At 39.9% G+C, this 12,238-nt stretch overlaps 1 protein-coding gene across 2 annotated transcripts in view; it reads left to right on the top strand.

Moving 5' to 3' along the window:
- The window catches only part of CFAP54 (cilia and flagella associated protein 54), a 301,722-nt gene that overhangs the window by 212,445 nt on the left and 77,039 nt on the right, over positions 1-12,238 (top strand). For both annotated transcript variants that reach the window (XM_073788328.1, XM_019952057.3), the window contains 6 exons: positions 562-719; positions 891-1,070; positions 1,174-1,300; positions 6,782-6,937; positions 8,202-8,307; positions 9,242-9,338. In XM_073788328.1, the coding sequence (XP_073644429.1) occupies positions 562-719; positions 891-1,070; positions 1,174-1,300; positions 6,782-6,937; positions 8,202-8,307; positions 9,242-9,338 (824 nt within the window). The remainder of the gene's footprint in view (positions 1-561; positions 720-890; positions 1,071-1,173; positions 1,301-6,781; positions 6,938-8,201; positions 8,308-9,241; positions 9,339-12,238) is intronic.

Genomic DNA, 12,238 nt, shown 5'->3' with positions numbered 1-12,238 from the left:
CCTGTGCTCTAGGAAGGCAGCGTAGTTCAGGGGTCCAGAGTGCAGATTCTGGAGCCCCCCCTCCTTGAGTTCAAATACTCTATCCACCACTTCCTTGCTGTGTAATCTTGGCCAAATCTCTTAACCCCCTAGGCCTTAGTTTCCTCCTCTGGAAGATGGAAATGTGGTACCTACTTCATAGGATTATTTCCAGAATTAAATGGGTTAAATTTCTAAAGTTCTTAGGTTATAGCCTGGCACATAAATATGAGTTCTTGCAGTGATTAATAGTTATCTATATGTAAACCTATCTGTTCACCCATCTCTACCCATCTCCCAAATTAAATTATTTCATGGAATATCATTATTACTTTTGCAGCGTTTGAATACCCTAAAGTACTTCTCGTAAATTACAGCACATTTATTTTCAATGTTTCGTGCAGTCTTATTTGTTTTCTGTCTCTACATCTTCCTCTTCTTCTGTATTATACAATATTCCTGTGATAAACACCGAGAATAACCTGCACATATAATTTCTTACTTTCTCAGTGCATTTTAAGTACCTGCATTTGTTTATTTTAGAAAACGATATAACAGATTGTGTGAGCCTCATCAGTGAAGTGTGTGTGGAAGCAAAAAGTGCAGGCGACAGGGAGCTACAGGCTGAATTCTTGATGCAAGCTGTAATCATTGGCCTACAAGAAAAGCACTTAAAAGCAGACATCATAAAAAACCTTCAGGTAGGAAGGAAACCTAATTCACATTGATATTTACCAGAGGATTCCGGTTAGAATAAAAGGAGAGAATTTAAATTTCCATTAGGTACTGAATGCGTAACAGTCAATACATCTGGCCCCTGTTTCAGTGAATTGTGAATGGTACTATCAAACGGAATAATTTTATTTTAATAGGATGTAATACAGTTGCTTGAAGGACGTGAGTTTATTTCTCCTCGATCTCATTTAACACTGGTGAGAAGCATGCTTTTACTGGCTGACTTAACAAAAGCCGAGAAATTCGAGGAAACTCCCTCTTCGAAAACAGAAAAATTATATTTGTTGACTCAGTCTCACAACATTCTTATTGAACAGGTGAGAGTGCTTTTGTGTCCACAAGACTTAGAAACTTACTTTTCTGTCTTTTCTTACAGCATACCACATTAGCTAATTACTCATTACAGTGCTTCTTTTACAGATGCGAACTTTTGGAGAAACAATTGAATTTCCTACATCAAACACTGACTATGCAAGTCCATTACTGCCTTTGAAAAATATCTATCTTCCTCATGTCATGTTATTGGCCAAAACAAAAATGAGAATTGGTAAGAACACTTAAACATATATTACATTCAAGTCACTGATGAAAAAGTTTAAGTCATTTTCAGCGAGGCTATCATGTGAGTGCATTTATCTGGGGCAGTATTTATGAATAGCCAGGTTCCATTTATTTAACAAATAGCTTTTGATCACTTACCATGTGCCAGCCTCCCTGTGAGGTCCTGGGAAGCTATTGGAGATTAAAACAGATGTGGTGGGCTTTCCTGGTGGCGCAGTGGTTGAGAGTCCGCCTGCCGATGCAGGGGGCACGGGTTCGTGCCCTGATCCGGGAAGATCCCACATGCCGCGGAGCGGCTGGGACCGTGAGCCATGGCCACTGAGCCTGCGCGTCTGGAGCCTGTGCTCTGCAACAGGAGAGGCTGCAACAGGAGAGGCCACAACAGTGAGAGGCCCATGTACCGCAAAAAAAAAAAAAAAAAGAACAGCAAAGGGAGGGATGCCTGTTTAAGTAGAATACTTGGGGAAGGCCTCTCTGGGGAAGTAGTATTTAACCCTGGACTGTAAATGTTAAGCATATGCTTAGTGAAGTCATGCACAGTAGAGGCAGAGAGAGCAGTGAGTTGTAGGCTCTGAGGTCAGGACAAACTTGACATGTTCCAGAACTGCCAGGAGACCAGTATAGACAGAGCAGAGTGGGCTAGGGACAGCCTAATGGGAGAGGGTGAGCAGGGGACAGTTTATGTTTCCAAAGATTACCCTGGCTGCTGGCTGAAGAACAGAGTGGAGGATAGACGGGAGCCAGCCAAGAGGGGATCTGATTGGAGCAGGTAGACCAGTAAGCCAGAGGCTTACAGCTCCTTGGAAACCAAGGAGGAGGAGCCTGCCAGTGTTGCTGCCCTTCTCAGGAGCTCACAGACATTGCTTCAAGCTCTCTCTAGGACACTGTCTCTTATCTTTGACCCAAAGCTGCCTACCTCTAGCTCCAAGACTCTTGTCTATCACAGAGGACAGAAAATCTTGTAACAGCTCTCTCTCTGTTCTAACCTATATTCATCATGCCTTTTTAGAAAAAATGTATTTCTGATGCTTTGACATCAGGAGTCTTGCTGACCAGGGAGGGACTTTCCCTCCCAGAGTTAGCCAATTCCTAGAGGTTAGCAAACCACACTCCTGTGAGGATGTCTTTCATATGCAAACTCGCCATTCCAGAGCTTACACCCTGAGCTTTTATTGAGCTCTTTTATTGTTCTTTGCTGGGCTCTTACCCTCAGGGCCACTATTTTTCTGCCCCAGTCACCCCAGGGACAGGTATAGACTACTAGCAGAGCCCACTGAAATTATACAAACTAGCCAATCCTAAACCTTAGTCTGCTTACCCTACCCACCCACTCCTTCCCACAAAAAACACAATAAAGGCTCATGCCCACGTTTTCTCCATTCTCCTTCTACCTCCTGACTGACCCTGGTGCTTCCCTGTGTGGCATGGTGTGCCCTCCCTCCTCTTCAGAACTGTGAGCAAAAATACTATCTTTTCGATGGCGGTCATCTCCTGACCTGTTGACCTTGTCATACTTGAATAATAACAAAACCCACATTTTGAAACATTACCCCTCACCTCCTGGGACCCATTTGCCTCCTGTACCAGCAGCTGCTCAGCTCAGGAGAGGCAGGTGTTTGGACTAGAGTGGGGAAGGGAGGGCAACAGAAGTGTGCTCAAACCATCACCTGCCCACAATTTTTTCCCTTGTTCCCCTTCTGCTCCTCCCCCTCATGATTAGTATTGATCATTATTATGATATGATTTTTCATCATCATCATCATCACCATCATCAGATACGAACCTTATTACTATAAGTAAAGCAGTTCACCCCTATATTGTTGAGTTTCCTCATTATGAAATTAGGCTGGCATAGCTGACCTCTGGAATTCCTTCCAGCTCGCTGATCCCATGAGAGCTATTTTTCAGTATCTTTGGTCCACAATTTGTTATATTACCAGTATATTTGATTTCTACAAGAACTTAAAGTACAGATTGTGTTAACTTGTACAGATTGTGTTAAACGTATCCTCTGCTTTCCTGCCTTACTAATCTTGAAGATGTGTCACCACTCAGTGGCAATACTGTTGCTGTGTTTTAGACTCACTTGAAGCAGAACAGCTTGCTTTCTGTTATATTATATTAAATACCAACTTAAAGAATAAAAACCGAAAGCAACTTTTCTGTCAAAACAACGTCAGTTTCACAACTTCTTTTTCACAGAGTTGATGTTTATTGCAAAAAGGAGCACTTCAATATTATGAAGCATAAAATCATCTGATTTGATGCTTTCTTGACAGTCTTCCTTTAGAGTGATAGTATAGATTTCATTGCAAGAATAGAGCCACTTAAAAAAATTCTTTTTCTTCGTGAAAGCCTCTTACAGAAAAAGACATTTCGAGATTATTTTTAAAAACCAAACAAAAAATAAGCATCATGGTTATTTAAGATTATTTTTTTCCATTAATGACTGAACCTAGAGCTTCCTTATTAGCTGAGAAAGTAGATTACTGATTGTATAATAGGAGTGAAGAAAGGTTCAAGAATAGTGCTGGGGAGTGGGAATATAACAGGGAGTCATCATCTTTGCCTTCGAAGAGCCTATTATCTAGTTAGGAGAGAGAGAAAAGTCAATAATTTCTGTAACAATTCTTTTTCTAATTTTAACAAAAATCTAGAAGATCATTCAAGTACTATTATTATACATTAGTACTATATTATATAGCACTGTCTTGCATGTAGTCCATATATAGTACATATTGTACATGTATATAAGTGCCTCAATGACATGAAAAGACTTGATATTTTTGTCTTGTATTAATAAACAGCTGTAGTATAATTTGAAACAGTAAGCAAGACATATAAGAATGGGAGATGGGCTTCCCTGGTGGCACAGTGGTTAAGAATCCGCCTGCCAATGCAGGGGACACGGGTTCGAGCCCTGGTCTAGGAAGATCCCACATGCCGCAGAACAACTAAGCTGGTGCGCCACAACTACTGAGCCTGCGCTCTAGAGCCCGCGAGCCACAAGTACTGAGGCCTGAATGTCTAGAGCCCGTGCTCCGCAACAAGAGAAGCCACCGTGATGAGAAGCCCATACACCACAACGAAGGGTAGCCCCCGCTCGCCGCAACTAGAGAAAGCCGGCACACATCAACGAAGACCCAACACAGCCAAAAATAAATAAATTAATTAATTAATTTAAAAAATGAAACATGACCCCAGAAAAGAGAATTAAAAAAAAAAAAAAAGAATGGGAGATGTATTGAGATGTGAGACTGTATGGGACAAATGGTATTAGCATATCCTTCTGGCCTAAGATCTAATTGCAGTTGGTAATTGTTGGGGTTTAAGAGCATGGACTCTGGAGAAAGAATTCTGGTCCAGTTCCCTTGAGGAAATCATTTAACTTCTCTGTGTGTCAGTTTCCTTTCTAGTAAAATGTAAATAAGAAAGGTACCAGTCTCCCTGGGGTGAATTGAGTGGAATATGTAACATGTTTAGAAGGTCAGCTAGTTTGTTCTAAGAGCTTTGTAGGTGTCAGCTATTCTCACTGTTCCATGCCTGGCCTCCTTACTCTCCTAGGAAGCTCCGGGGAAGCAAGGCTTCAATTTCTTCATCTCCATTTTCTCAGTAAAGTGCTACCATCCTGCCTTGTCCAGAGGAAGGTCTCTGTAACTTCTCCCTGGATAAAGGGCCGGTGATGGGGGAGAGAAAGATACTTTTTCTACTGTCTTCCCACTCATATAGCACATTCCTGAACTAAATATTTACAAAACGTCCTAGGTTTCCTGAAAACTCGTTATAGGGCATGGCATCTTGGATTTAAAATTTTCAGGACTTGAAGGGACCTCAGATATTTTCTAGTTCTGCTGCCTCAAGGCTCAGAGGCACGTAGGGACTTGTTCAAAGCCTCAGATGACACGGTAGCACGAATGACTGGCTTGTACCCAGCATTTCAGCTACAACTCAGCAGCTGTATCCTTCTGCAATCCTACACTGCCTTTCTGTTCATACTGCTCTACTGTGCCTGTTAAACTATTCTATTAATGCAATTTCCCCCCTAGTTGCCTTTTACTCTTTATCTCAACGTTTTTCTTCTTTATTAAACTTACCAAAAGATAAAGTGATCATCACCTGCTGGCCTTGACAGCTGTATTTTCTGGGTAGGCATCCCTGACCTTTCCCGGGTCTGGCCAGGGCTCCTGTAACCTGCTACCACGGTGTCCTGTGCTTTCACTGCCACACAGTCAACCACACCGTGTTTTGATTACCTGTCTGGCCGTTCTCATTCCCTGTTGGACACTAAGCTCCACGGTCTCTCTCTTAAGGGGTTACTGCAGTGTCATGGTTTAGGGTATGGGCCCTGGAGCTGGACTGCCTAGGTTCAGATCACAGCCCTGCTACTTACTAGTCACGTGACTTTGGGCAAGTTACTTAAACGTCACCGTGCCACTGCTTTTTCCTCTGTAACATGAGCATAATAATGGTATCTACTCAGAGTTGGGAGGACTGCATGAGATAATGCTTAAGTACTTGGGATGGTACCTGGCATGTAGGAAGTACTTAGTGAAACTTAGCTCTTATTTTTCAATTTTCTTGTTTTTTTATCCGGTGCCTAAGCACTCAGAAAATATTTGTCAAATAAATGTCTGTCTTGTCTTTGAGGTGATTAGAAATTAAATCTAATGCCTCTTCAACAATGCAACAATCCTTCATTATGTTAAGTAGTGATGGGACCGCATAAGAAGTATAACATGTGGCCTTTGTCCATAATGGGTTTGCCAACTAGTTGGGATGACAAAATATGCAATGCGAGCAACCGCTATAGAGCTGAATAGAAATTACTGCCTATTAATATATGCAAATTTTATTGGTAACAACATAAAACTACATAAAACTTCCAGTTGTTTCCCTACTAACAACCTCATCTTAGGAACACAAAAGTTGTTATGTAGAGCACTATGAAACTTTAGAACTGAAAGAGGCTTGAGAGGCTTGAAATTTTAGAACTGAAAGAGGCTTCATTTTATTTTTATTTATCTTTAAAAAATTTTTATTGGAGTATAGTTGATTTACAATGTTGTGTTAGTTTCAGGTATACTATCCTTCATTTTAAAAATGAGAAAATGTTGAAATTTATCAAAGACAAAGTTTCAAAGGTCTATTGTTTATAGTTCATTGATACATTTGGGTATTGTGTTTCTTTAAAGCATTTCTTCAATGCTAAGAACTAAAGACCCCCAGAGTTCTTCTTTTTTTTTTTTTTTGACCATGCCTCAGGGCTTGTGGGATCTCAGTTCCCTGACCGGGACTGAACCCTGGCCATTGCAGTGAAAGCCCAGAATCCTAACCACTAGGTCACCAGGGAACTCCCTCCCAGAGTTCTTCAATTGTACCTACTGTGAGAGAAGTCTGGTACCTGGGAGGTTTGTTATGAATACTGTATATCTATTGTTCCCTCTTCATACAACTGTCTTTCTTTTAGGAGATACAGTGGCCAAGCAAGTATATTATACCAGTAAAAAGAAGGATCCCTCAAAGTGGTTACCTGCCCTTCATCTTTTTGAAATAGCTTTGAAGCTCGCCAAGACATCAGGAACAGAAGAACAAGAGGTGGAAGCTGAAATCTTTTTTCAGAAAGGTAAGATGTATTTAGGGTCAGAACTATGATAAAGTTTGAGGATTATTTTTTTCCCATGAACAAAAGGCTTCTTAAAACTCTGGTCACTGATTATACAAAATACTGATTTTACAAAGGGCTTGGTGATGACAAACACCTTGGTATCTCTGCCAAACTCAGTTTTGGATAAAGAGAACACTGCGTATTTTAAGTTTATATCTAGAAAGGAAAAAAGTACTCCATTTTCGTTTCTTTTATAATTACAATTGACCTTCCTTACACAAAGTTTCATGTTTGACTCAAAAATCTCAGCATCAGCCATTTAGCTATGAATAATGTTTCTTAAAGAATGCTTGGAAGATATTTTTTTATTTCATTACTTAGCTAAGCATTTTAGCTAATTTCTATAAAAGATACATACCCATTTAAATTAACTAGCTATAACAATCTATATAACTTATATACAACACACATTTGCATAATACATTCATATAATTTTATTTTAGCCATGAGAAAAATGATGATGACAATTGGTATCACTTACTGAGCATCTACTAGATACTAAGCACTGTAGTTGGTGTTTTACATCTCATATTGCCAGTTCTTACAACAGCACTACAAGGTAGGCATGACCAATCCCAATTGGCAGATGAGGTGTAGTCTGGGTAAATAACTATCTGTAAGTCCAGACGTGAACTTAACACCAGGTGGCTCTGTGCCCTGTGCATATGCTGCATGGAAACTGTGAATCCTTTTTATAGTGATTGTAAGATTTGCCTTTCCTGCCCTTCTTGCTACAGAAGTACCATTCCAGCTCCTGCATTTGAAGGCTGTGGCTCGCCATGAGGGGTGGGAGCTGTGTGCAAACGAGAGTGTTTGCATCATCCGTGCTGGTTTTCAAGCGTTTGCTGACTTTCTAGGGTTTGTTTTTAGCAAAGATGTTTTCTACGATACCTGCAATGATAGAAGAAAGAAGAAAATGGATTTAGATAAAGGGAATGTGCTACAGGAGGAAGTGGGAGCACAAAGTAAGGAAATGGAGAGGAAAGTAAGATGATAAGAACAGTTGTGTCTGGAAAGTGAAAGGAGGCAGGGGGACCCTTCCTGGGGAAGGAAGCAACAGCTCTTTCCCCATTGGCTTACCTTCTAGCAAGAAACAGGAGACGGACAGACAAAAGGGACAGCACATTCAGTTTTCCGAATTTCCTGCATAAAATATTTGTTCTGAAGTTCTAAATGATAGAAAAAGGAAAAACCATCTTTGTATATCCTTTTCTTCTTTCAGGCAAAATAGAATGTCAAATATTGGTGGAAGAGAAATCTCCAACTTTGCAACTTGAGAGTCTATTTGAAGCTATACAGCTAAGCTTGAGACATGATCAAAACTCAGGGTAAAAAAAAAAAAAAGACCTTTCCATTATCATGACAATGTGCGTTTGGGTTTGAGACTCGTGTTCTGGTAGTACATTGACTATTTAAGGCTGGGGCGACTGGGGCACCCTTTTCCCACGGCAGGGCTAGTTCACTGGGGTCCATTGTGCAACAGGTTCACTTTTCAAGCTTGATGCTCTTGGCTCTGCTCCAAGGCCTCGTTTACAGTGATGGTTGATGATGGCGGTTAGCATCGTGATGTACTGGACTGTAAATCGCTTCTAGTCTGTACTCAGATTGATATCCTGTCAGTCCCAGGTTACAGGAGCCTCCACTAGATGTGAAATTGTATCTAGAAGGGATTTATGTGAATATTCACTCTGGTTCAGCAGTACCAAGGCTGGCCAGCTCAATTCTGTATAAAAGTCACCTTAAGATGGAGAATAAGCCAGCATTATTACAACTGCACTGATTTAAATGGTCCCACCTGACAGGTTTGATAGTGAATACACAGACCTAACCCATACCGAATCACGGCTTTCAGCATAACTCCATATGTCTCTTTAGAACTTATTATAATTAGCGTAGGCGAGTAGAGAGAGAGGTCTGGTTTTCCAGGCAGGTTCCTCCAGTCTTGACTGTCACTTCTTTAGTGCCTTGTGTGCTGGAATATTCCAGAATGGTCTTGATGCTCAGCTGCATTGTGGTCATAGCATGGAGTATTGCCAGCACAGGGCAAGGTAGAATGCTCAGCTCTCTTCAAGAGCTTTCAATTTCAGTAGGAAGGAGGATGCCCGTGTCTAAGCCACAAGTGCTCTGAAAAGAGGATGAGTTTGGAACAGATGCTGGTTTTGCCTATTTTTGCCTTTTATTCTCTCAGAAATTGTTGACACAAGATGCAAAATGATTATGAATGGTCAGCTATCTAATAAATACAATGCTGTATCATTTTAGGTTGATAAGGGACTCCTACCTCGAAATAGCCCTATTATTTTTGCACATGAGGAAGCCAAAGAGCAAACTTTCAGCATCACCATCAACACTTATTAAGGTAACAAACAATTTTATTAGAAATTTAAAGTATGTTGCCTTTGAACTTGCTTACTTTGCTAGCACTGTGCTATGGAAATAAAGAAACGGTTTTTCTTTGTGACTTGAAGAAATTAATTCATTACTTAATGCTCACACTCATATTTAGATACCTCCTTCGATATTTTTCCGTAAGACTCTGGAAACAGATTTCACGTGGACATTTTTGCCTGTTAAAATGTTATCCATGAAATGTAGATGTATATAAATACTCTAAGTCATTAGTATTGATCAGGAGATTGCAGGAAATGACATATTGGTTAAGCAGATGGACATGTATGGTTTTCACCACTGATGTGGCTTGCAAACAGATCACCTTTTGAAAAGAGTCATTCATTCATTCATCCCATACCTACTGAGCACGTACTATGACCCAGGCCGTACTCTGGAAGGTGATAAAGCAAGGTTCAAGACAAACTCAGTGCTTGCTTCCATGCACTTACTCTTCAGTGGAGGGAGACAGATAATAAACGTGGAAAGGAAGAAAGCAAGAGGAAGAAAGGTGGGAGGAAGAGAAGTGAAGGAAGGCTGGGGGGTGCTTTAGGTGTGAAATTTAGGATTAGGAAATAACTCTGGTTGGTGGGATTGTGAATGACTGTGGTGGAAAGAGCTGGAAAGTGGGATTTGATGGATTGGGAGGGAGCGTGCAAAGAGTGGCAGAGGCATGTACTCCCTCAAGCAGCACTTCCAAATAAGGGGCAGAAACATCTCCAGGGATCCTGTGATCCTGATGAGGTCTGAGATTTGGCCTGTCTAAGGAGCTCCTGGGTAATGCCTGTGCTGCTGGTCTGTGGGCCACACTTGAGTACCAAGGATCCAGACAGAGTGAGATACTCTGGGCAGGAGGTTGGGTGGTTTGGAGGTGGATGAACCCAGTAACTTTGTTTTCATTTTTTAATAAAAAATGTCTAGTTTTCTATTCTTTAAGTTTCAGTAGGCATTATATATTTCATTCTTATTAAATAATCCTCTGACCCACCAAAAAATCTTTCCAGAAAATTTTGACGTCAAATCTCTAATTTTTGAGGCAGCATAAACATGACTTAAAACCTTTAGGCAAATAAGCTTTCAGTCAGCTGAACTACTCATACGGTTGCTGCCTTAGGTGGATAGCAGCTATTTTTCTTTTTTCATCAAAATGATTACATAGAAAACTTACTTTTGTGGTGTGATAAACATCTTTATGTCCAATAAGAGAAAACAAAAATATTTGTTTCCATAGCAGTTTGCAATGCAAATTAATAAGATTTTAGGATAGAAGTATATCACCTTTGGGGCCTTCTCTAGGGAGGTGTTTATAATTAATTAAGAGATTGAACAAATAAGATTTGAGTGAAAAGAATAGTATAATTCTATACAATATGATCATTATTTTCTGTGTATCTTTTTTTTTAAATTTATTTATTTATTTATTTATTTTTGGCTGCACTGGCAGGTCTTTGTTGCTGCGTGCGGGCTTTCTCTAGTTGCGGCGAGCGGGGGCCACTCCTCCTTGTGGTGCGCAGTCTTCTCATTGCAGTGGCTTCAGTAGTTGTGGCTCGTGGCACTAGAGTGCAGGCTTAGTAGTTGTGGCACACGGGCTTAGTTGTTCTGTGGCATGTGGGATCTTCCCGGACCAGGGATTGAACCTGTGTCCTCTGCATTGGCAGGCAGATTTTTAACCACTGCGCCATCAGGGGAGCCCATACCACATTTTCTTGATCCATTCAACAGGTGATGGACATACGAATTGTTTCCACTTTTTGGCTATTATGATCAATGCTGCTTTGAATATTCATATACAAATTTTTTATGTGGACATATGTTTTCAATTCCTTCGGTGTATACCTAAGCATGGAATTGCTGGGTCAAATGTCAACTCTTTGTTTAGACTGTTGATGATCTGTTAGATTGTTTTCCAAAGTGGCTGTACCATTGTGTATTCCTACCAGCAGTGTATGAGGGTTCCAACTTCTCCACATACCTGATAACAATTGTTATTATTTATCTTTTTGATTATAGCCATCCTAGTGGGTATGAAGTAATATTTCATTGTGATTTTGATTTCCCTGATGGTTAATGATACTGAAATCTTTTCATGTGTTTATTAGCCATTTGTATATCTTCTTTGGGAAAATGTCTCTTCAAATCCTTGGCCCATAGCCTAAATCGGGTTATCTTTTTTTATCACTGAGTTGTAAGAATTTTTAAATATATATTCTAGATATATGTCCCTTATCAGATACATAATTTGCAAATATTTTTCCCAGTTGTGGCTTGTCTTTTCATGCTGTTAATCGTGTCTTTGGAAACAAAAAAGCTTTTAGTTTTAATGAAGTCCAATTTATCATCTTTTTCTTTTATGTTTTGTGGTTTTGGTAGCTCTTTACCTAACCCCAAATGTTGAAGATTTTCTCGTATGTTTTCTTCTAAAAGCTTTATAGCTTTAATGTTTAAGTCCATGGTCCATTTTGAATTAATCTTTTTTGTAAAGTGTGAGGTAAGGCTCTAAATTCATATTTTTGCACATAGATATCCATTTGTCTCAGCACCATTTGTTGAAAAAACTATCTTTCTTTACTGAATTGCCTTGGCTCCTTTGTCAAAAAGTTTATTGATCATAAATATAAATATTTATTCCTAGACTCCCAATTCTATTCCATTGATCCATAAATCTACCTTTATGTGAGTATCCATTGTCTTGGTTACTGTGTGGCTTGTAGTAAGTTTTTTGAAATTGGAAAGTACATGCCCTCCAGTTATTTTCTTCCCTTTCAATATTGTTTTCACTTTGAGTCTTTTGCATTTTCATATACACTTTAGAATCTGCTTGTCAGTTTCTGCCAAAAAACTAACAGAATTTTGGTAGACATTGTGTTGGAT

Source organism: Tursiops truncatus, chromosome 11, assembly GCF_011762595.2.
Source record: "Tursiops truncatus isolate mTurTru1 chromosome 11, mTurTru1.mat.Y, whole genome shotgun sequence".
Lineage (NCBI taxonomy): Eukaryota > Metazoa > Chordata > Mammalia > Artiodactyla > Delphinidae > Tursiops > Tursiops truncatus.
Note: the sequence above shows the minus strand (reverse complement) of the source record. Positions and strands in the feature narration are given on the sequence as shown.